The sequence below is a fragment of the Paramormyrops kingsleyae genome, chromosome 6, assembly GCF_048594095.1.
Source record: "Paramormyrops kingsleyae isolate MSU_618 chromosome 6, PKINGS_0.4, whole genome shotgun sequence".
NCBI lineage: Eukaryota > Metazoa > Chordata > Actinopteri > Osteoglossiformes > Mormyridae > Paramormyrops > Paramormyrops kingsleyae.
In genome coordinates this window covers 28,845,681-28,871,366 of record NC_132802.1, presented here as the reverse complement: position 1 = coordinate 28,871,366, position 25,686 = coordinate 28,845,681, and the positions used below count along the sequence as shown (strand labels likewise).

Sequence of the window (25,686 nt, the reverse complement as noted above, 5' to 3'; positions counted from 1 at the left end):
CACCACCACCAGCATGCACAGTGGTAACAAGGCATGATGGATCCATGTTCTCATTCTGTTTACGCCAAATTCTGACTCTACCATTTGAATGTCTCAACAGAAATCGAGACTCATCAGACCAGGCAACATTTTTCCAGTCTTCAACTGTCCAATTTTTGTGAGCTCATGCAAATTGTAGCCTCTTTTTCCTATTTGTAGTGGAGATGAGTGGTACCCGGTGGGGTCTTCTGCTGTTGTAGCCCATCCGCCTCAAGGTTGTGCGTGTTGTGGCTTCACAAATGCTTTGCTGCATACCTCGGTTGTAACGAGTGGTTATTTCAGTCAAAGTTGCTCTTCTATCAGCTTGAATCAGTCGGCCCATTCTCCTCTGACCTCTAGCATCAACAAGGCATTTTCGCCCACAGGACTGCCGCATACCGGATGTTTTTCCCTTTGCACACCATTCTTTGTAAACCCTAGAAATGGTTGTGCGTGAAAATCCCAGTAACTGAGCAGATTGTGAAATACTCACACTGGCCCGTCTGGCACCAACAACCATGCCACGCTCAAAATTGCTTAAATCACCTTTCTTTCCCATTCTGACATTCAGTTTGGAGTTCAGGAGATTGTCTTGACCAGGACCACACCCCTAAATGCATTGAAGCAACTGCCATGTGATTGGTTGATTAGATAATTGCATTAATGAGAAATTGAACAGGTGTTCCTAATAATCCTTTAGGTGAGTGTATATGTCATACATGTTCTCATTCAGTTGTCTAGAAATAAATATATACAGTAACAGATACTTAATTCTTCCTCATTTTTACAATCCTTTTTTCAATAATAGATGCAAGCCACATGACTTCACAAGAATAGCTTCAATACAACAAACTTTGCAATCACAAAAAAGCAAAATACAAATTCATCACAGTGGCAAAATGAGGATTCACCTTCACATGTAATAATGATGTAATCACACTTTGCTCACATAGCAGATGCTGTGAATACGGTTCTTGATATATGATTCATTCATGCTGAACAAATCATGTGTAATTATCAAAGGGGAGATAAAGATGAAAGTTTGCCATTTCTAACCGCCTGAAATCACTACATGTGTAAATGGTGGCAAGTGGAGTTACATACTGTTCTCATGTAGTTACAGTTTTAAAATGATTGTTTTCATGACAAATGTTCTCTTTTTGTCTATCCCAGCAGAATTATGCTGAATGAAAAAAAAACCAAACGTATGATTATTAAATCATTTTTATGTGTAAGAATTGGGAATGAAAACACTGTTTTCATTCTGTACTCCTTATTCTATTCTCTAAGTGGACTGGATTTAAATGAAACAGAAAACACATTGCTGTTTTTCAGTCGGTGTTCTGACCATTATGGTTAATTCATGAGGCTGGTTTGCTACAGCAATTTGAATAAGACAAGAAATGGGCACAGTCTTCCAATGCTTTAAACCACATATAGCAAAATGTAATGGGACATTCATTTGCTATGATGTCTGTAAAAATAGAATTGAGAGACATTTGGATGATGCACTATCGCCAAGCTGGATGATGATGAAAAACATTCACAGCCTAGGATGGACGCGAACACACATGACTAGAAATGCAGCCGTCTTTAGAACTATCTGCAGAGGAGTCTTAATGAAAAATTTCTCTTTATCTACTGGGCACAGTGTTTCTATTTTGGAAAACAGATTTTTCCTTTTGTACTGAAAGGTTTATGCTGAATGTCACTTAAAGGGTGAAGCACCTGTGAAGACAGACAAAGCTTCCTCTGCAACACAGTGATATATCCAACATGGCAGCACGCTCCCTTTTGAGCTAACAAGGAAATAATGTAGCTGTCATCCATGCTATTTCCTGCCGCTCTCAGACTCTCAGAGGTGACACGGTCTCTGTTTGAAGTCTAAGGTGCTGTTTTGTGTTCTCAGGATCCGGGTCTGTTATGCTGGTACTCTTTCAGCTCTGTGCATGTCAAAAATGACGAGTTACGCTGACGGACAGTGGAATCCTTTTGCAACCTTCTACAATTTTAGGATTTTTTTTCAAACGTCAATATTCGTTGGCCGCAATGAGAGTAGGACAATTATCCTTTTGGCATTCTAAATACATAGACATATAGCATGTCGCTACATTATTAGGCTAAAATATAGAACTGGCGTATAGAATGAAAATCTTTCTTTCTTAATTCTGCTCAAGAAAATTCACAGGCCACCTGAACTGAAAATAATTAACAAGCCATGAAATTAATATTTTGAACACTGAGTATGCGTATAAAGCTTAAAGTTTTGGGCAATTATGAAAATGACTCTTACCTTCCCCTTTCCCTGAAGGCTGATGAAAAAAAAAACAACGAATACCGTTATTGGCACATTCAGTCTGAGACTAATTCTGCTGCTTTGACTTTACTGTAGCCATGATCCTCCCTTGCTTGCCAGGTGATATTAATTAGCATTAGCTAATCAGAGATCAGTACACAGTCTCCTTGATAACATTGGTAGAGCAGGTGTGGTTGCTGGAGGTACTATTGGAGTATCTGGTCAGGACCTGTCTCTGCTTCTTCTGGTGGCAGGGCAGGCAGAAGTAATTTACCATGGAGAAAAAGATCTGCCTGTAGTTTGCCGATACCAGGTTGTAGAGGATGGGGTTGATAACAGAGCTGACATAGAACAGCACGTTTGTCACCATGTAGAAGTAGTGGTAGAAGTCATAAAGGCTGCTGTGGGAGAAAGGAGACAGGAAGGGAATGTTGCTTGATCTCATCAATCCATGCAGAAGGTCTATACAGAACCACTTGTCTAGTTTATTTTTTTACATAATAGTAGAAACATTAGTTGGTTTGCCACATACCACATACCGTAACTGCCAGAAAATGCTTTTCCTAATTACTGATTAGTCTCTAACAGCTCTGTAATTTTTTTTTATTAATTAATTTTTAAAAAATCAATTTATTTATGTACAAAGATTTTGGCCAAATTGGCTACTTTTCCTAATTTTCTCTGGTTGGACTGGATGTATTCCCAGAGCCATCAAAGTGGCTCTGCAGTGTTTCCTAGACTTATTGGCATCAACAGGGATTTTTATGGTTTTAAATAATTTGTTTGATTATGTCAACTGCCTTGCATCTACAAATACTGTATTGTACCATGGTCACACACCACAATCTCATTCCCATATGTGATGCTCATTATTGTTGTTTGCACTTTGTGTATAGTACTTGTCTTGTATATGATCTGTATATTAACCAATCAATCAATCCTTTATTGTCCCTCATGGGGAAATTCTTTTTACGCCTCCCTCAGCATGCTGTCCACAAAGGGCAGCCACCTGTAGCGGAGCCCAGGGAGCTGGGGGTTAAGGGCCTTGCTCAAGGACCTGCAGACATGCTAAGGCTGGGTTTGAACTGGCGATCTTGTGATTACAGGTACACAGGCTTAGCCCACTGAGCCACAGCCTGCCCCATATTGCATTGTTGTGCATTGTTTCTGGCTTGCGCCCGTAGCCTTTGATATAGCTCCTGACCCCCTGTGACCCTGAATATAGCTTGAGGGACACCTTTGGCCGGAACTAAATTTAACATACTTGGCCAATAAATCTGATTCTGATGAAGTTCCTATTTCTGATGACCTCAGTCCACAAACACTGCAATCCTTTTCTAACTCTTAAGATTAAGAGAATTAGAAAGATATACAGTATGGTCATTTATGCAGTAAAAACAATAGTTCCAGCCGAGTACATTAAACCAATGTAATCATTGTGTCAGCATAAGCACAATGAGGTGTTGTAATAGACAACAATAATACTGTATCCATTCAGTATTTCAATAACAGAAAAACTGCTTCAATAGAGCTATACGGAACAAGATCTTAGTGCCAAAAGCATGGGAAGTTTATAACCCACAGCTGTTTGCCCTTTGTACAGTGGAGCTGAGATGTCTGTAATGAGTCCCGTTTGAAGGGCCCTCCATAGTACCCTTGAAAATGACACAACCTCAATTGCTAAAGTAAAAACTTTCAGCTTTACTTTAGGGTTAAAAAAGTTGCTTTGGATAAATTCATCAGCCAAACAAGCAAGCGTAACTCAGCAGAATGGAAAAAAGCCATTCGTTATTGCGTTCCTTGCTAGCGCACTTGCGTAATCAGGATATGAACATGATGCACTTTTATGTAACTCTCCTCAGCAGCCTTTACCTGTATTATTATATTATTAAAAGCTAAGTCAGTATAGTTTTGGTAAAAACTAAAACATCCTATATAATTCCTCTCAAGTGTCCCTTGGCCTTCACAAGCATGCATTCATTTAGTCCGAGTGAAGAACACTTTTTTCTCCCATCATCTGTAAGGCTGAATAAAATTTGAAAAACCATGGCAACTGTAAAAGGAAACATATGCAGTCAACACTCTTAGTCAGGAATATCTGACCAAATCCCATTGCTAACAGCCTTTTAAATTCTGTGCTCCTGTCAGATTGGAATATTGATTTAGTTAGGTACCAGACACACTATGACTGCTTAAAATTCTTCTTTCGGTTTTTTTTTAGTTTGTTACTTGTGTGTTTTTCAATGAGTAACCTATGGATGATGATCTTTAAACATCATATACACACTAACCTGCAACCCTTTACCAAAAACTTGGTAATAAGATGGATGGATAGATCGAAGGAATTTTACAGTATTTCATCTGACATTCACCACTGTAAATGAGAGTGCATTCCCTTCTCTGAATAGCTTTGCATTTTGCCTTATTTGCACTGACCAGCCGCAGTGCATCATGTATCGGTGGCATGTGACACAGTTCACTGTGTAGCGATGTCTGTGGTTCTGCTAGCATTCTAACATGAGTGGTGTGTGATTCCCAGAATACTGTCACATTGGTACATATTGCTGCAATCTGCTCAGGAGCTGAAAAGTCAGTGTAATTACCTACAAGACTTCTGATTAAAATGGTAACTTTGCTTGACCTTTGGATTTGATAATTCTCTCAATGGGTTCCTCCTAAACAGTGAAGCAAAATAGTACCACATTACGATCTGAAGTGTCACTCTGCTCCAAACATTCCTTGTGACATACTGTATGTGATTTGTTTATTTGTTTCTGAAAACAATCCTGCAGAACGACTCCTTTTACCTAAAAGGCAGGACAGAAAACATCACAGGCCTAGAATATTCCATATGTAAAATAAGTCATTTATGAACAGGTATTCATGAATGCACCTTGACCGATTTGATCTGCGGCACTCACTCTGTCCACTCAGTGACGTAGCAGAACATGAGCCGTCTCGTGTGGTAGGGCAGCCAGCACACCACAAACGCGATGACCACAGCACCTGGCAAGGTACAGGGCCGCCCGGAGACGTCACCGAGGGAGAGAGGGAGGGAGGGAGAAGAGAGACAAACAGTACTGTCACTGCAGGGGGCAAAAAAGACTGAATGAAGAGCCGTATTCAGTATTTTTGCCAAAACATTTTTTAATTTAAGCGTTAATTTGTTAAGACTGCTAGTTTCATCTATCCAATCTATCTATCCAATCTGAAGTGAATTTACAGTAATTGACTGTTTACAGTTTTTTCCAATCATTTTCACACTTGTCTCAATACCATGTCCACTTTTTCAAAATTACTTCACACTGTGAACTTTACAAACATGCACCTGAGCATATCAGTTAACTTTCGGTGCAAAATGCACTAAAATCACCAAAACACTTCACCCAAAAGTGACACATGCTGCCAAAGCTATAGCACATGCACTCTCTCACAAGACGACTGTCACACAAATACAAAGCATGAAAAAACACCAACCACTTGAAGCGCTGCAAAATGCATATATATGATGTGTTGTTGTATCCTATATTTTCACACAATGTTTATTGCAAAATAAAAGAAAAACATATGACATTTCTTACAGTAAACATTGTAATACAAACAAATAATACAGTAAATAAATTCAGCTGCTCAATACACTGGAAAAGAAAAATACATTACAACCACCTACTGAAAGTACATTACATTCAATACAAAAAACAACAAATCTCTTTGAGTGCCTTATCCAGCTCTGGATGTCCTCCACATGGATGTCTACACACCCAGCAGCCATTGCATCTAAAAGCGACATCTGATCGTGTAGCCGATGGTCATATACCTTCCATACCCATGCAGAAAAAATTTTTCAATGGGATTGAGGAATGGAGAGTATGGGGGCAAGAATAATGACATCATCCTGGGATGGGGAATAAACCACTCTGTGACTTGGCGGGAATGATGAAAGGCCACATTGTCCCACACAATCACAAATACTTGTAAATTCTTCCTCTCCCACCTGTGGAAGGTAAACACTAAATCCTACAGTAGTGGGTTCAGTAAAGACAAACATGCACCGATGCATCAGTTTTTTTCCCAGAGACTTTCCTCAAATCACACCACTACGGTAATATACATATCAATCAAATGCCTTCAGTCAGAATGCTCTAAATAGTGTATAGTATCTGTTGCTTTTCCTGAAAATCCTGACAATTGATGCCACTGTGGATCTAGGCAGGTGGGGTTAAACTCTTAGACCCGCTTCTCTCAGGGACAGACCATGAGTTGCAACATGGTCAATTACCGTGGCTCTGATTTCATCAGTAACCATGGTTCTTCCTCTGCCTCTTGCGGCATCCATTTTTTACTAGCTAAAGAAAAATGGCAATGGAATATGCCAATCCAAAGATGGCTCCTTTTGTACATATGGCAAATTGGCACTAACCACACAAATTCCTAGATAGGTGCTTAGCTGAAATTACAGGCAGATGTATGTTTTCATTCAGCTATCCAGCTTCAAGCATTGTAAAATGCTTGGTGGTGATCTAGGGGGGTGGTGGTGGTCTAGTAGTTAGGGATCTGGCTGGGCTCCCATTAGGAACACCGGAAGGTTGTGAGTTCACTCCCAGGGGGTGCCACCATTGTGCCCCTGAGCAAAGCCCTTGACCCCAACTTGCTCCAGGGAGACTGTCTCTGTAGATACAGTACTTCACTGTAAGTCGCTTTGGATAAAAGTGCCTGCTAAATGAATAAATGCAAATGTTTTACTGTAATATATGTGTTGCCTTACCCACTATTTATGCACAGAATACATTGTGTTGCGATGCAAAAAGGAAAGGGGCACTCTATGACCTCATTTGTATAAATGGTAACAAAGCCGCAAACAAAAACAAAATTACGAAATTTCTGCTAAAAGCATAATTATTTGTATTAGTGCAAGTGCACAGTGTCCTTTGTCTGTCATAATGCAGCATATTTCAATTTACATTGCTCTTCATTAGGTTTTGACCTGAAAGTTTTAAACAGATTATCTAAACGTCTGAAAAATCAGCTGTAGTTGTACAAAGTTTTGCTGGTGGCGAACAGTGACTGAGAGAAGTATTCATGAAATTTGGAGGAAGTGGTGATTGAATGCATATTGTGTCAAATAAATGCAAACGTATACATAGTTTAGCTCACATGGTCCAATGGTATGGTGCATGTGTTAAGTGTTGTGAAAAAGTGGACATGGTATTGAGACACGCGTTAAAATGATTGGAAAACGCAAGACACACGTTACAGTTTTTTCCGATCATTTTAACGCGTGTCTAATTTTGTTTTTGTTTGCTGCTTCGTTACCATCTACATCATCTATACAAATGAGGCCATGGAGTGTCCCTTTCCTTTTTGCAAGGCAACACAATGTAATCTGTGCAAAAACAGTGGGTATGGTAACACATATATTACAGTAAAACATTAGTTGTACGGTAACTACAGAGACTGTCCCACTGGAGCAAGTTGGGGTCAAGCGCCTTGCTCAGGGGCACAAAGGTGGCACCTCCTGGGATTGAATTCACAATCTTCCAGTGTTCCTACAGTAATAGGACATTGTTATGGCAGCATGAGTCACTTTTGGGTGAATTGTGAAACATTTTGGTGGTTGTAGTGCATTTTGCGCCAAAGGTTAAGTGATGTGCTCAGGTGTGCATTGGTACAGCCCACTGTGTGTAGTGTTGTGGAAAAAGTGGACATGGTATTGAGACAAGTGTGAAAATGATTGGAAAAAACTGTAATATTCTATTCTTTACTATTGGTGTCACTGATAATACTCAGTACCTCAAAAAGCTCAGTACCTCTAAATCTCAGCTACTACATATCTGCCATAAGAAGCAGAACTAGAATTCATCATTATTCATCACCTAACTTATAAATATCAAACAAGGGCAAGAAGCTCTGTATATCTTATAAGAAGCTCAATGGACTGTAAATTTAGGATAGATAATTTATTAATGCCATGACCCTGTTTAGCACTTGCATGCAAACATGAAAACATGAAAATGAAAGGGACAGCAATTCTGATACCAAAGGAGGAGTCCAAAATAAGAACAACAAATTTTTGATGAAGCATTGTTTATTCCTCCCTGGTACCTTTGGGGGGGTGTCATTCACCAAGTGACAAGAGTTACTGATCATCCCAAGTACTTATTAATTTCCACATGTCTCTTGTTCCCTGGGTTTGTTTAAGCTGAGTTTGTTTTAATTAAATTATGCTATTTGACATTTATAAGTTCACACACACACACACACACACACACACACACACAGAGAGAGAGAGAGAGAGAGAGAGAAAGAGAGAGACCTTTACTCATATATTTGTGGAATAAAAAATGACGACCTTAACCCCTACCCAGCCTTGACCCTAACCATAAGTAACTAAACAAAATAGAAGTCTTTTGGCAGTTTTAGTTTTTTGATTGTAGTCACTGATTTTTATTACACTGAGGTTATCCTTAAGGGGACTGGTCCCCACAACTTAAAAATAACAAGTTTTTATCTCATCGTGGGTCCCCGCAACACAAGGTATACCTGTACCACACACACACACACACACACACACACACATGTAGGGTAAACATATCCTTATGGGGACCGCTCATTCATTTCAATGGGAAAAATGTTAACGCTAACTATGACAACCTTAACCCCTACCCTGCCCTAACCATAACCATAAGTAACCTAACGAAATACAAGAGTTTTTGCATTTTTAGTTTTTTCATAGCAGTCACTGATTTTTATAAAATACAGTTTTCCCTTATGGGGACCAGGAAACTGGTCCCCATAAGGGAAAAGAAAACGGATATTTATCACGTTATGGGGATATTATGTCCCCATAAGGATAGGTAAACCCGCTCACACACACACACACACACACGCACGCACGCACACACGCACGTAAAAATACATTCATCCTTTATTGCAGTGTTTCCCAGTCCGGTCCTTGGGATGCACAGACAGTCCACATTTTTTCTCCCTCCCAGCTCCCTGGGGCAAAAATGTGGATTGTTTGGCAGGGAGCTGGGAGGGAGCGAAAACATGGGCCGCTGAGGGTCCCTGTGGACCGGGTTGGGAAACACTGCTTTACAGTATTGATTTAAGATGTTCCTTGGTTGTCATACAACTGCTGGCTAAATAAAATCCTAAACCTGGGAAACAACTCAAAGGTAAGTCCCTCTCAAAATGCAAAGTGTGGTATTTCATGACAACTCACAACAAATCTCTGTTCAATGAAATTAATATTTACTATGAGGCATTTATTTGGAGCCCAGGACAGACAGTAAAATGCATATTATAAAGGTCTATCACATAAAACTCCTGCAGCAGAAGGACAGGTGCAAAATTGCACCAGATAGTATTTGGCTTAACAGACTCCTTGTTACTGGATGGTCCACCAGCTGGTGGGGGGAGGGGGGGTCTTGTTCTGGACCGGAGGAAAGGTGAGTTAGTGGTTAGTTTACCCCCTTGTAGGGGTCTGACTGTGTGATTGTGGAGGAGTGTGAGAAGGATTACGCTTCTTGTGAGCAATGTAACATGTACGAGTACATAGTACTTTCCAGTAGTCCCTCATTTATTTCTTAGAAACAACGTTTTTCTTCACAAGTCAGATTAGAGACTGGTGCTCACATAATAAAAGTAGAGAGCTTAAAAGATGATATTGCACAAATATGCACATTATTATTCCTCAGGATCTCTGAGTAATACTCTGAGGAACTCTGATTATTACTCTGAGGAACTCTGGAGCAAACATATTACAGGGAAAAGTGCTGCTGCTGTAGGTTGATGGTACAATGGAGCTCATCACATCTTGCTGATCGGCAATGTGGCACCGCATTGTGGGGCCCTGCTGTGATAGGAAATTTGAAAAGGTGTTAAGAGTAGCTCCAGTACTTCCTTACCAGTAACACCTTGTGCCCGACCGTGTCTGTGGCAGCCTACAATTAGGGGGAAACTGAAGGGAAAAGGAGGAGGTTTGGGACACTGCTGTACTTTTGTGAGGGAAAAGATCCTATTATTGATAATGGCTCTCCCAATCCACTCCACTCATCTGTGTTACTGAAGGAACATTTAAGCGAAATTTTTTGCTCTAAAATGAATTCTATACCCTGTGTGCAAGTGTGTGTCTAAAACACTTTTTTTGGTTATTTTTAGTTTTGTTGTTCTACTCATCCTGGGCCTTTTTTTCAGACTCTATGATCCACAGATGTAGGAGCGTCACATACTGTAAATGAGTCACTTTACTGATTGTCTGTTGTTTCTTGGTACATACCGAAAGAGAAACCATTTCAGTGATCTATTTGTGCCTCCAAATTGGTAGAGTGAAATCCAGCTGATGAAGATAAAGGCTTAATTTCTGCGTTTACAAAACCTTTCAGTGACTATCTGTTACTTTCTGGTAAAAAATAAAAAAATTTAAAATTTGGAAGAGCCTCACCATTATACACTGCCTGGCTAAAAAAAGTGTCACCATTTGAATTTTTTGTTTAACTGCCTTTAGCTTTGATTATAGCACACATTTGTCATGGCATTGTTTCTACAGGCTTATGCAACATCTCACTCTTCATTTCCATCCAGATTTGCATTAATTTCTCACCGAGATCCAGCATTGACAAGTGAGTTGAACCACTCCATAAAGGCTCCTTCAGCACATCCCAAAGACCTTCAATGAGGTTAAGGTCACAACTCTGTGGTGACCAAGTCATGCGTGAAAATGATCCCTCATGCTCCCTGAACCACTCTTTGACAATTCAAGCCCAATGAATCTTGGCATTCTTGTCCTGGAATATGCCCATGCCAACAGGGAAGAAAAAATCCATTATGATGGATGGAGGTGTAACCTGGCCATTCAGTAGATTCAGGTACTCAGCTGACTTTACTTTATTGCCACATAACGTTGCTGAGCTGTAATAATGATCCAGTCATTGGCTCTTAAGTATTTGCTGATATAAATTCAAATGGCGACTTTCTTTTTGCCGGGCAGTGTATATGTGTACTTGACCAATATCATTTTAGAATATGGGACCATCATCAGAAGACAGTGTTTGTACCACAGGGTGCACCTGGTCCTATAAATTGACCTCATATTTCTTGTGACCTTTCAGAGAAATCCTCAGACTGAGATGGCAGCCCATTCTTTTTTACATCCTCCACATTGAGGGGTGGAGGTATCCTTTGGCTTTCTTCAAATGGAAACCTGTCCAGATGTAGGGAAAAGTTTGAAAGATGCCTCACCAAGAAATGGTTGCTTTTTTCCATTGTTCAGGCATCTAGGCTTTGTGCTCAGGTCTTGCTTCTTTTTGCGTTGACCCTGGCTATTAGTTTCCTAGTTATTGGTTTCTGAATGACAGTCCTGCTATAAATTCCAGCTTTGTGAAGCTCACAATTTTTGTTAAGACTAAGTCAGAGAGGTGCTGATTCAGTTTATTTAAGTAAAGTTAATTTATGAGGCCATACATATATGCCTGCTCACATATAAAACAAACCCTGGCTTCCAGCTTGTGACAGTTTCCCATAAAAGGCAGTCAGACCCCATCCTCTGATCTGATGTGTTACATCCATCCCAACTCCCTGATCTGATGTGCTACATCCATTCCAACTCCCTGATCTGATGTGCTACATCCATTCCAACTGCCTGATATGATGTGCTACAGTACATCCATGCCAACTGCCTGATCTGATGTTATACATCCATGCCAACTGCCTGATCTGATGTGCTACATCCATGCCAACTGCCTGATCTGATGTGCTACATCCATTCCAACTGCCTGATCTGATGTGCTACATCCATCCCAACTCCCTGATCTGATGTGCTACATCCCTAAAATGGCAACATACTGGCAACTGTAACCAGGTGAAGTGAAAGCTGGAATGGAGCTGATGAAGATTTTCCTATCAGAAGTGTGGCGCTCAGCCAAATTTGACTGCTAAACTATGCGGCCTGTTGCCAACATGCTGTAACTTGCTTTACTGTGACTTTTATTATGTCAAACCAGTATGGCTGGTGAAGTCACAGTCATTCCAGTCCCTTCTTAAGCACACACTCCTCTACTAGCCTGATGCTTCTTTACGCTCCCTGATTGTTCTTATGTTGCACATCTGGTCTTTGAATAGTCTTAGTTTCTTGCTTTGTCAGAAACTGTTGTTTAGCTCTTGCTCCAATATTGCTTACACTTGCACTTGGGCATTCACCAGAAGCTCAGCATAGCTGCACTTATGTCTAGTTTACTGCTTGACAGCATGTATGTTTACAATATGCTATTAGCCTCACTTATACACCAAAAGCATCTGCTAGATACCTTCAATGTAATTGTAAATACTCAGTTTGTATGTCAGCCGACAGAAATCAAGTCAAAAATATAGAAGAACACAAAAAAGTTGTCACAAGACGACATGAAGTCTAGTATTTTATACATTATTACTCCTGGGAAGTTGATTTTCATATTGGTATAATAATGTGGCTGTAATTAAGGTTAAAAGGAGATAATTAATCAAGCCTTTGAGGAAACATGAAACTGATTTAATTTGCTGCATACAAAAGGGCAGAAAATGTCAGGATGTTTTTTTCCCATAAAAAAAATCTGATTTCACAACTTCTTCTTAGCTTTAGGAGGTTTCTGAAAAATCTTGATGCCCTGCTGCACAAAAAACGTTTCATTTCTGTGTGCCGGTGTCTGTGACAGGCAGTACACTTACGCAGGACCATGACGCCATGGCGCAGGGACTGGATGCGATTGGGCTCCATTGAGACACTCAGCATGGTTGGGCTTCCTCCGACGACGCACACGCGGGTGTCCCGCTCAGCCTGGCGGAACATGTGAAGGAGCTGGCTGGCGATCATTCCATTCAGTGCCGAGATCGCTGCCATGGGAACCACGAAGGAGAGCAAGGCATTCACCTGTTCGGGGGGGGGGGGGTCACACACAAGCAGATGGACAATGGGGTGGAAGAGCAAAAAGTGAGAGTGAGGCACTTGTGCATTTTATTACACTTAGAATATCAACATATTTCATATATTATAGCTCAAACAGAGATATAGTCCTTGTAATACAGCTTATAATGCAAACTCTTTTTCAGCATTTGCTCATTTTGACAGTTGAGGCAGTAATGTGACACTCAGCCTCAAAACCAGAACAGAGATAGATAACAACACAGCAGCAACAGAAGGACTCTGCATGTCACCAAATGACAGGGCCGACTTTTAAGGGAGAAATAGTCCTCTTAACATGTTTCTTCTTCGCTGCTAGGGGTGTAATACAGCTGCATTGATTGAAAATCCCCAATCTGACTCAAATTCGGGAGGAAATTGGTCGTATGTCGATAAAGACTTCACTAATCGATATACTCATTGTGTTAGCATTACAGACTAGTATTATTACTGCACATTCAGTTACCTGGAATCTAAAGGGTTTTGCAGACCTATTTTGGGAAAAAGAAGTTTTTAGGAATAAGGGCTATGATCAAGAGATATTACTCTGTCAGTCACAGGATTTGAACCAGCAACCTTCCACACAGAGGCACAGAGTCCTAACTTGCAGAAACACACACAGTAACAGCAGAAGACACAGATATGGCACAGTAGCTCAGTGGGTATCACTGTTGCCTCACACCTCCAGGACTGGGGCCCTGAACCCACACTCTGCTTTGTATGTGTGGATTTTACATGTTCTCTCTGATTTGTGCATGTTTCTCTCTTCTCCTCAAAACACGCCCCCTCTGACATGCAGCACAGGTCTGTTCATGGTGCACATCAGTGGTGAACAACCTGATCAACCTGGACCAACTCATTAGTGCCTCCTACTGGGCAGCACACACCAGTGTTTCTCAAACATTCCTCAAAATTTGAAAATCACATACCACATCCTGAGGAATCTTGATTTTGGTTTACTAACAGTCACTGCAAAAGGCAATGAAGAATTAAAGGGAGCTGATAATAAGCATCAAATCAAATGTCAGGTCTTTTTTGTCCTGTAGACAAGTATTCTTCCAGCATGAGCTTGTGGTCAGTATCATGAATATCAAATAATGAGTTTCTGGCAAAACCTAATGATGCACAGCTCTTATTTTCAGTATTATTACTTGCATGACACAAAACGTTAGGCAGGTAGAAGGGAAATGCACTGTTTACCACAAGGGGGGCAAGCTAAGCTTTACAGACCAGTGGCTAAATCCAGGTGTGTGTAATGAAGGCCCACAGAAAGGGTTACTCCAAACAAACTGTGAGTTTTGCATAACTGGACATTTGCCCAAAGAGCCTTATGCATAACTCAACTTCACATCAAACGTTCATTTTGCACTTCTCACCGTAAGTTATTCAGACTTTTCCTTGACCTATGATTTTATAAATGCCAGCAACTGATGCATCAAAACAACTTCAGTTTAATAAAGAAATATGGCTGATACATCCATCTATACATCCATCTTCCATAACCACTTACCCTGTACAGGGTCAAATGGACTAGCATTCCATTAAGGATGAATAGATGGATATTGCTAAGGGTGAATCAGCTAACTGTAGAATGACCAAGAGATCCAGAAACTACTCCTAAAGCCAGTCCATGAATTTTATAAGGTATTTATAAGGCAATTGCCTGTGCCTTATTTGTGGATAGAAGTAAGAAGAATCTACAGTATATGCATGAGTAGTAGTTAGCTGTTAGTAGTTAGGAGGACAATCAATCATTCCAATAAGTCAATCAGTCAATAACTCCTTAGCTTAAAAGCACCAGGATGGACCGACAATATGCCGTTATTATGCTTTTGTCTTTGTTTCCACTGCCCTTCACCCCTTCCAAGAAATTTTGCAGTCTAATGAGAAAACTACTTACTGCCATTGAGCCAACCTACAAATTTCACATATTATATCACACAGTTCCAAAACATAGATAGATAGATGGTGGGTGGATGGATGGATGGATAGGTAGGTGGGTGAACGGATGAATGAATAGGTAGTCAGGCAGATAGATAGATACAGTAGATAGATAGATCATTTTAAGGGTATCCATGTTAAATCTGTATTAATTATATTTATCCTTCTTTTATTAATGCTCTCCATATGAATCCTACATCCTTGCTTGTTCCTTTTTTGAAATCAATGAATGTGATGCAGAATTCACCTTTCAAATGGGGACTTTCCACAGTAGACACAGAAATGAATACCTCGTGAACCATCCCTAAAAAAAAAGATTCTATTTTATAACCTATCCAGCCACACTTTCATAAGACTCACAAAACTGCACTTGCAAAAGCATCTGCCCAGAAGAGGAATTAAAAGGTTCATCTAAAAAGTTTATTTTACATATAGTATGTGTCAGAAAAGATAGAATATTTTATATTTTCCACAAAGTTTTATATCTACTACGACTTTACACAATCCCCAGTGCTCGTTCAAATTAGCGAAGAAGCAGCGGTGAATTTCAGTCCGTTGGTTATTTGCTTCTATTCCAGCTGAAGTGACAATCCACAGAAGCGAAAGCCCCCCTTCCATTGCAGAATGAATGTCGAGCATTCAATCTTGAGGCTGTTGAAAAAACAGCCTCAAAAAAGTAATTTCTGTGCATCATCATCAAGGTTAGACAGGAGCACATCAGTAAAGCTGCTATCTGCAGCTTCTCTTTCCCAACCTTCTCTCAATCCCAAACACACAAATTACTGCCCAGCCCTTATCTCTACTACTGTCAGGGACAATGTGGAACCACAAGGCACAGATCACTCTTCCATATTCTGTATATTTGGTCATGTGCAACAACATGTGCCTAATGTATACTGCAGAAAATGGTGGATTTAATTATTATAGGAAAGAGCTGCATGATTGCATTCACTTTAAACTTATAGTTAGCCCAGGGTTAATGCACTGTGCAGAAAAAGCAACACATGCTGTGCAAGGTCCACCTCAGCCGTGTGCTCTGTGCTGCCTGGAACAGGCTCCAGGTCCCATGCAACCATGAACGAGATGTTTGGGTGGGTGAATGAAAAGATCATTTTGTGTCAGCAGCAGACAAGGCAGGGATGGAGAACACCCCCCTCCCCCAAGCTTGGACACACCAAGCCGCCTACAAAGGAGAGCGTTAGTGTCGCATCACATGACCTGACCACCTGACCTAAACACCGTAGAAATGGTTTTGGAGGAGCTTTACTAGAGGGTGAAGGGAAAGCAGCCAATGAGTGTTCAGCATACTGTACATGTGGGGCCTCCTGCAGGACAGGAAAGCTTCCCAGGAGGCTGCCTCATTAGAACTGGCATAGAGAGACAGTGGGGTCAGCCGGTCCCTGGGCCAATTGGGGTTAAGGGCCTTGCTCAAGAATAGATAAATAAACCTTACTATGGTGTGTCCAAACTTTTGACTGGTACTGTAATTCAGTCTAATATTGCCAATACTGATACATGACTAACCTCTGACCCATTGCCGAGTGGGAGTGGAGGTAAAACCTGCTGATCTTGCCTGCACAAATTAGTGAAATGACGTTACATGTTTTTATTCTGTGGAAAAAGAAAGCTCGACCTGCAGCCCAGATTTAATAATGAATTAAAAACATGTTGCAGGCTGTATAAAACCAGTCTGAGCTGAATGCAGAAACTCTGGTGTAAATGTTTTCTTTTTCTAGTATTGTACACGTAATTCCATGGGTTGTAGGTTCTGAGGTACAGATATTTACTTTGATGGCATGGGGACACAATGTGCAGGATGTATGCAGACTGTTTAACTGTCTGTTACAGAGACAATGACAACAAGCATAATCCCTAAAATAAACACAAACCATTCTTGGCCACTCCAAACCTAAAAAATGAGCACACTGCAGACTCCCCAAATCCCCGAGACCCAAACAGATTACCCTGTTAATTTGGTATGTCAAATCATTCAGCTGGAATTCATTACCTAATGCCTGTAGAGAAGAGGTTAAGTATGTATTCACCATATTAACACAAAGGACCAAATCCCACAGAACAGGTAGAAGGCAAGGATTCTTTACAAAACTGGAGCAAAACCCTCAGTACAAATCCAGACCAAGATTTTCTTTCTACCAACCAGTTCAGTACTCTGTGACCATGACTTTTTATACTCAGCTGGTTGGTAGAAACAAAATCTTGGTCTGGATTTGTAGCTTCTGGACCTGAAATGCAGAAATACCGAAAACCCTATGAAGAAACATATTACATACAGACAGAAACAGAGAGAAAGAGAGACACAGACTCACACAGCCCCATTATGCTCTATCCCTCACTGTTCAATTTTTTTTTATAGGTTATGGGTCATCTAATAAATGGCACAATTCTGTAAATGGACCGCTACTGTTTGACCAGTGCCTAACAAATACTGCATATTGTTATCATCTCACTAGTAGACCAGCGTGGAAGAATAAGTGGAGATGTTACCTTTTTGAACCCATTTTTGAAAGCAAAAAACACAAGTAATCAGAGGTGGGTCAGTGTCTGGGTTTATCTGTCGGCCCATTAATAGTTATGAAATAACTATGCCACAAACCATTAGCGTGACATAACATACTATTAAAGACAGCTAATTTTCCACAAGTCAAACCAGCAGCGGACTGATGCTAATTTTACTTTGCTATGGGAACTTTGCTGAATAACTGACAAGGAATATCAATGGATGTATAGAAAGAAGAATAGAAAAGGAGCTCCAGAAATTGAAAACGGAGCCTACTGCGTCTGGTGCAATGGGCTGCAGTATTTCTCTTCTTCTTCTTACAGAAGTGCAAACATGTAAACATCTTCTGACAGTAAGACAGAATGCAGATTTTTTTTGCAGGTACTGTGTAGGAAAAGTTAAGAGTTAAAGAAACACAGAGTCTGTTGGATTGACATGTACTTCAGCGAGAGAAAATGCACCTCAGTGGAATGTCAGCTTGTCCTGGTAGCTCCAGCTCTCCTAATGTCTGAAGTTTGCCCTCCTTGTCTTGAGCTTCCTTTTTCAACATGCCACAACACACTGAGGAAGAAGGACGATTCTCTAGACCCTTCAGCCTTGAAATTAAACTGTGTCACAAGAGACATTAAGCGTTTCAGTGACAGTAAATGACTTATTGCAGCTGTTCATCGCTGCTCATGCAGATCAGCCTTACAGCCCTCAAACTAATGATTCAGGCAGAACCAGACCTTGAGATTCACACATTAAACAGATGGTCGTTGGACATTAAGTCAAGGGCCAGTAACCAGTACATGTTAATATCACAGTCATCAGCAGTCATGTGGAAGGCTGATTAACAACTGACTACCTTAGCAAACATGTGGACTGTCTGCGGATGCCTGAGGACCAGCTGGGGAAAAATTGCCATTTGTTTGTTTGTTCTGTTTAGCTAATAACTCACACATAATACAGCTGCGGAAAACATAAAGAAGCCACAACACAATTTTTTGTTTCACTCATTTCTCAATTTATAGGAGTGTGTCTGTGAATAATATGTGTTTTTTTTGCAAACTCTACCCTGGTTCTTCTCTGTTCCACACTGATGAAGGGCTTCTTCCTTGCTTTATGAGTCCTGCTTCTAGGAGCCTGATACAAACTGTCCTAGCAGTGCACTTCACACCTGCATTTAATGTTTCCCATTCCTTTTGAAGGTCACTTAATGTCATCCTGCGATTCATGAGAAACTGTTGGATAAGTTACTGGTCACCACTGGCGTTAGAAAGTCACTTCTGCCCTTTACCTGGCTGGTTTCTGGCCGTTACCAGTGTCTCCTGCTTCACATTATTCTTGTGTACTGCTGTCTTAGAAATTTTGAACCTGGAAGCACCCTGCTGCTCAGCATAGCTTCTGCCAGGAGAACCAGGATTAAACCAGGATTTAAAAATGCAGATTTGTTTAAAAATATAGAGTGGGATCTTAATTTTTTCCATGGCTGAATATCCACTGACCACATTAATAAGTACAACAAGAACCAAATAATGGTACAACTAGTACCAGAACTGCTTTAACTGTAAACAATTTGTGCATTCAGGGACGCCTTCCTGCAAAACCGGTGTCGTAGTAAAGCCACTATCCATTTGACCTCTATAATTAACAAAGTGTTTGGTAACACTTTCTATTAATGTCATGTCTATAAGAATCTATCAACAAAGTCAGAACACAAAATAATGCACCAATAAAGAATTATAAAACTTAAATGCAAATGATTTAAAGAGAACATGGATGTTCCCGGATGGGATGGAAAACATACTGTACACAGCAAAAGCAAAATGGTTGTGAGCTGCCCACTATCCATTATGAAGATATTGTTAATTATCAGTTTTTTTTTTTTTTTTTTTAAACATCGTGGGTAACATTGAAGCGAATGAAAGCGACTAAAAATGGAAGTTTAATTTCTTTATTTCTGGCTGCATATAAAAACTGCAGAAGAAAATGTGTAGAAGAAATACTTCAGTGTATTCATGTGTAAGTATAGACCTCATGCGTGTTAGTTCATTTTTTTAATTATATCTCATTTATTTTAATTATTGCTTTCTTCAGTATATATACTTTATATATTTATAAATATCTTTTTTTTTTATCTGGGCTAGTTAAAATTAATTTCAGGCTACCAAAATCTGAAGAATGGCCGTCGTATGTTAGCATCAAACTCCAGGGGAATGAGTATTAGCTTGTCTAAATTTGCATTAAAAATCCATTCCATTCAGCCATTCTCTATTACCTTTTTAAGGTTCTTCGTGACAGTGGAAAAACGCCAAGAAAGAAAACTCGTTGAGCCTGTGCCCTGATGTGCTGCCTGGGACAGGAATGACATTTAGCCAAGGACTTAAGTTGTATTGTAAAGAACATCTCCTGACCAGGGATGGAGAAAAGGCAAACATACGGCTGATATCCTACCATTAAGGTCAGGATGACCTGATGTGATGAGAGGAATGCAGGAAGGGAGCCTGCAGAAAGATGAACTGAAAGAGAGATATTTTAATGCAGGAAAATAGTATTGAAAGATTGTGATTCTGTATCAGGGAGATGTGTCCCTTTTGTGCTGATTGGGGAGCTCCTCATGCATGAGACCAGAAGAAAAATATTCTCTTATGAAAAAGAAGGTGTCATGAAGTTATTTTGTCTGTCTGAAATCTAACTTCCAGAGGGGGGTGAGATCGTGTAGAGTCCAGATTCAACTGTATTTCGGTCCAGCCAGTTGGTCACCATTGCTTTACTAATCTCTAGCCCCACTACACATGCCTTGGGTGGTATCTAATGCTTAATATGGTCATATTGTCCATACAGTATATTGTGGTATAGGCCATTTTGACAGCGTTTTCAAAAGCAACACTATTCCCCCATGATAAAATTTACCGAGCTAGGGGGGATGGATTACCCATGATCAATTTTACTGAAGAAAAAAAACACCATGGTGTACCATGCTAAGGTAATACCAACCAAGCCCACCCTGCACACTCAGAGTACAGCGTTATGGGGGAGCCTACAGTCCATACCAGGCACTGAGGATGGACTGTCCGTCGCTCACTCAATTACACACAATTACACTTAATTCACAATTAGCCAAACTGTATGTTATGAGACTCTGGGACAAAATGCGCATAACAAGAGGAGAACATGAAAATTCCACATGGACATGTGAGGTAACAGTGCTACTCACAGAGTCACCATGCCAACCAGACCCACCCAAATATGTTTAAAAAATAATTTAAAAAATCGACATTAAAAAACTAGCCCTGCATGAGTGGACAATGGCAACAATCTAGATCAGGGGTGGCCAATCTTAACTGCAAAGGGCCGGTGTGTGTGCGGGTTTTCGCTGCAGCTCCCTGATTATATTACTAATTGGAGGACTGATTGGCTGAGAAGTCCACACACCTGGGTTTGAACAGCTGACCTAAAGGTTACCCCAAAAACCTGCATGCACACCGGCCCTTTGTGGGTAAGATTGGCCACCCCTGATCTAGATGCTTATGGTCTTTGTGGAAATCTATAGGGAAATTTTAATTAATTTGTTTTCAATCCATGCCAACTGACAAAGCACTAAAATGAGATGTCAGCATGACCATGATAGAACAATGATGACAGACTGCACACAGACATGTTGTTGTTTTTAAGATGAAGATGTAGGTTAAAGTATCACACATGTTGATACAGACAAACATAATAATTTGAGCCCAAACGCACATTAATTTATCACAGGTTTTAAACGGCACTTAGATGATAAACTGACACAGTAAAATCACATTTTCATTATTTTACTGTCACCTCATAGAGGGAGCAAAATTCACAGGACAGGATTAGCAGCATCTCAATAAAATTATGAACCACAGCTCATGTCTATACTATATTATTAGGATTAAAATTGATTGGCTAATTAGTTATTGCCTGGCTCATGAAGTTAGTCTCTGATGTAATACCATAGAGAAAGGTCATTCACGAAAATAAAAAAAGCAGAATGAATTCTGCAACATAATCTAAATTAAAGCTTGGATGACATCATGACGACAATAATATCTGACAAGCTGGCTGCACAGATATGTATGGAGAATATCCACAGTAATCTAATTGCAGATTTTCAGACAGAATTTCATAAATCATTTGCTTTAAAACAGTTTCAAAACAATGGGTAGATGAAACTGATTTCTTTAAGAAGGCTGTGCAGATAAAACTTTTTGAAGAAATTACAACTTGCCTAATAAAATTATTAAAACAAGTTTAGTGGGCTGAATGCGGAAAATATTCTAAACACTATTAAGCTAATTCACAGATCAGTGGATGGAACAGTTTCCAAATACAAAACCGACAGCAAATTGTTACGGACCCGGGTCATGGTGCGGCTGGGAAAAGCTGTCAATCCACTTAAAGCTCCAAGACGGAGGACGTTTATTGAGGTAACTAAACACCCTGGGTGAACTACAAAATAGCAGTACCATAAGGAGTCAAAAACAAAACAGGGGGAACAAGACCTATCGGAAAAGGTTGAGGGGAAAAGACTAGGAGAGGGAGAGGGAGAGGGAGAGAGACTTAATTGCTCTTAGAAAACTAAGGCAAACGGAACAGGTGTAGGACATAATCAATTAACCAATCAAAACAGGACACAGGACAGAATAGAACAATTTACAAGCACTGGCAAGAAAATGGGAAACAGGTGGAACTAATAATAATTAACACTCACAGAAACTAGGGAACTTAATATAAAAAACTAACTACATTAACCACATACTGGGAGTTAAACACTAGGACGAGAAACACAAATAAACAGATGAGGCTGGCCCAAGACCAGCCTTGAAACCATAACCAGGGGGTTACCATTCACAGGGTCACACGCTCAACCTGTTGAGCCATGCAACAGTCAAGGAAAAGGTAAAAGCACACTGGGGCTGAAAGACCAGAAACGGGGAGGAGAACAGGATGGCCAGCGACACCTGCTGACCAAATGGGGAGGAGACACAAAGGGCAGGGTCATGTGGGCGCTGGCTCTGACAGCAAACTGTCAAACAGTGCAGTGGACTGCAAACCTTATTAGGGTATTTATCCATTGCGGCAGTAAATGCGGAAACAGAATAATTGGATTTAAGATTTTTTGCTGTATGAATAGTTTGAGGCACAAAATTAAGCTATTTTCCTTAATAAAATGCTATAGATCATACAAATTCCCAATATTTCCACTTTATACCCAAATCTTAACAAAAACTATCAGCACTAATCAAAAGTGTCTCATGAAACGATTCTGTGACTGTCGTATTTATTTTTCCTATTTTTATTGCAGTGTCTGACAAACGCAAAAGATACACATATCGCCCAATATGCGATGTACTTCTAATTAAAGCAAATAGGCTACTTTTACGTGTTTTAATGAAATGATTTTTCAGAAATTTAAATTTCACTGGGTAATCAGTTTCACTGTAATTAGGCCTACTGCAACATCTCGGGCTAGCATAAACGTAGATCAGTAATTATAGCCCTCCTTTAGTATAATTTAAAGCACTAAAAAGTAGTTAAATGCAAAAGCCGATTAATTGAATCACTCGGTACGAAGTTAGCTACTCTTTACTCGATCTAATCTCTCGTATTCTCAGTACAACACTTCATCATGCAAATTAAGTTGGATAAAATAATGCCATGACGAAAACTATGTTAATATAAAACCACCCGTTAGGATAAAACAATCTGTAAAAAACCTATAGCAACAATTAATTGTTTGTTGTGTGAACTAAATGCAAGGATGACAATCCTAAAAATTTCAACAGGTATAGCTTGCATGTGGATGTCTTGGACTTCCAGTATGTATGTAGGCTAGACATAAGTCCAGGGTCATTTTCAATTTATTAAAGCAATGCTTATACGATTCTGTTATATTGCAGTAAAAACCGAGCCTACCTACCTGCAACACAATCTTGGAGCTAAGCAGGGATACAATGGTGGTGCAGATGTTCTCGCCGCCCATGTTCTGCTGCCCCATGGTAAAGAGCATCGGTGCGGCCAGGATAAAGGACAAAATCCACATTCCGCTTATCAGTTTCTTAGTGCGGCTCTTGGACATAATACTCTTTGCTTTAAAAGGATGGCAGATTGCCATGTAACGCTCGACGCTCAAGCTGGCGATGTTAAGCACGGTCGCGTAGGAGCAGCCGTCTCGTAAGAAGTAGTAACCCTTGCAAACAGCTTCTCCAAATGCCCATGGGTGGTGCACCCATATGAAGTTGTACAGCTCAATGGGCATGCAGAGGATCAAGATGAGGAGGTCGGAAACAGCCAGGCTGGCCAGGTGGTAATGCACAGTGCTCTGCAGGTTCTGTAAGGATTTCTTCCGTACTAAAGTATACAGCGTGATGGAATTCCCCAGACAACCGACCAAAAACAGCACGATGTATATCACGGTGATCAGTACCTTTGAGTATATATCTGTGTTAACATCCAAACTAGACTCGAGGTCTCGATGGCTGCTGTTGTCATACAGCGAATATGAGAGATTCCCAGGCGCCATGGATTGTTGCGCTGAAATGCCGAAGTCTATGAAGTTGCGTCCTATCACTGTGGCATATATCTTCTGATAAAGATCACAAATAAAACGTGCGCGTTACATCTACTATAAATGCACATGAATGGAGAGCTGTCCGCCAGCCCCTACAGGTGTGAAGTAGAGATGATTGGATTGTGCATCAAAGCATAGAGGAACCGAAAGAGATGCACGTCCGTAGCCGGTCAGAACTCAGTCTGCGCGCTCGGAGAAGCCACGCTGGTTTTATTTCGCTCAGTGGAGGCGCGTTAGAGACCAAACCCTGAACACTGACGCAGATTCTTTTTATATTATAACGTGCAATTTTATTTTTAGCTATCTCTGTTTTTTAGCAATCTTTTCAAAGATTTTTCATAGATGTTTTTAATCAAGACAATGGAAATAGGAACAGAAGTCAGTATATATAAAGCAATAAAGAATACAAGATACAGTCACATATGCATATCAAATAAGCCCTGTCTTACATTTGTCCAATACAATGCAATTTATTAATGACAATACGTCAGTACCTGTTTGATTCTTTATTTTGATTATTTTAGATAAATTAATCTTTAGGTTTTCTGATTATTTTTGAATTGGACTGATCTAAGCCGAGTCATATATATAGTGGACTGGGAAAAAAGTCGATGTTCGTGTGTGTGTGTGTCTGAAGGATGCATGAATGGTAGTTTTTCGATATTTAATAAACCATTTTATTGTTCCCCAGGAAATATGTCGGTCTTTTATCTTTAATTAATGTGCCGTGCAATTTAATATCAGATCATCAGACGGCATGGGTTCTGATTCTTCATTAGGAATTGATGAGCCATTAAGAAGCAAGGTGGGGTTTTAGTGGGGTATGTTACGCGGTTCACAGAATACCATATAGGCCTACAGTAGTTCTGATGAAGGCTGAAACCATCTACGCAAGTGCTGTTTAGTATAAATCGTAAGAGAAAGTGAAAAATGATCATTTTACGGCGGTAGAGTAGAGACAGTCCTTATACATTCATTTTTCCAAGAACTGTTGGAATATCTAAATAATTTCGAAATGCAAATATTTTTATTCATGCTTCAATGGAAGAGTTAGACATGTCAGTAGAATTCTTCCGGAGAAAATAATACAAAGTCTCGCTGATTTTTTTCTCATAAAAATTTATTTAAAATTATAATGATCATTATTATTATTATTATTATTATTACTGTGAGCAAAAAAGAGAATAAGGAATGTGATGAAACCAGTCTTTTCCAGTAATTTCCTGTCAAAGTTCCACTTTTCTGATTCATGCAGTCTAACTGGGCATCTTTCTGGCCCACAGGGCAGGGAATGGGCTCACAGAGGATGATCTTCTCTTTTATTGTTCTGTTGCAACCCAAACAACACTATAATTAAACTGTTTCAGAAAAGACAACTTTAAGCCAGAATAACAAACCCCAGG

At 40.0% G+C, this 25,686-nt stretch overlaps 1 protein-coding gene across 1 annotated transcript; it reads right to left on the bottom strand.

Annotated features, from left to right (window-relative positions):
- Positions 1 to 545: 545 nt before the first annotated feature.
- ntsr1 (neurotensin receptor 1 (high affinity)) lies at positions 546 to 24,446 on the bottom strand. Its single transcript, XM_023841183.2, has 4 exons — positions 23,633 to 24,446; positions 13,016 to 13,217; positions 5,236 to 5,320; positions 546 to 2,715 (listed from the first exon to the last, which is right to left on the bottom strand). Exons 1-4 carry the CDS (start codon positions 24,233 to 24,235, stop codon positions 2,466 to 2,468), a joined length of 1,140 nt encoding a protein of 379 aa, XP_023696951.1. The 5' UTR covers positions 24,236 to 24,446; the 3' UTR covers positions 546 to 2,465.
- Between the last annotated feature and the right edge of the window lie 1,240 nt (positions 24,447 to 25,686).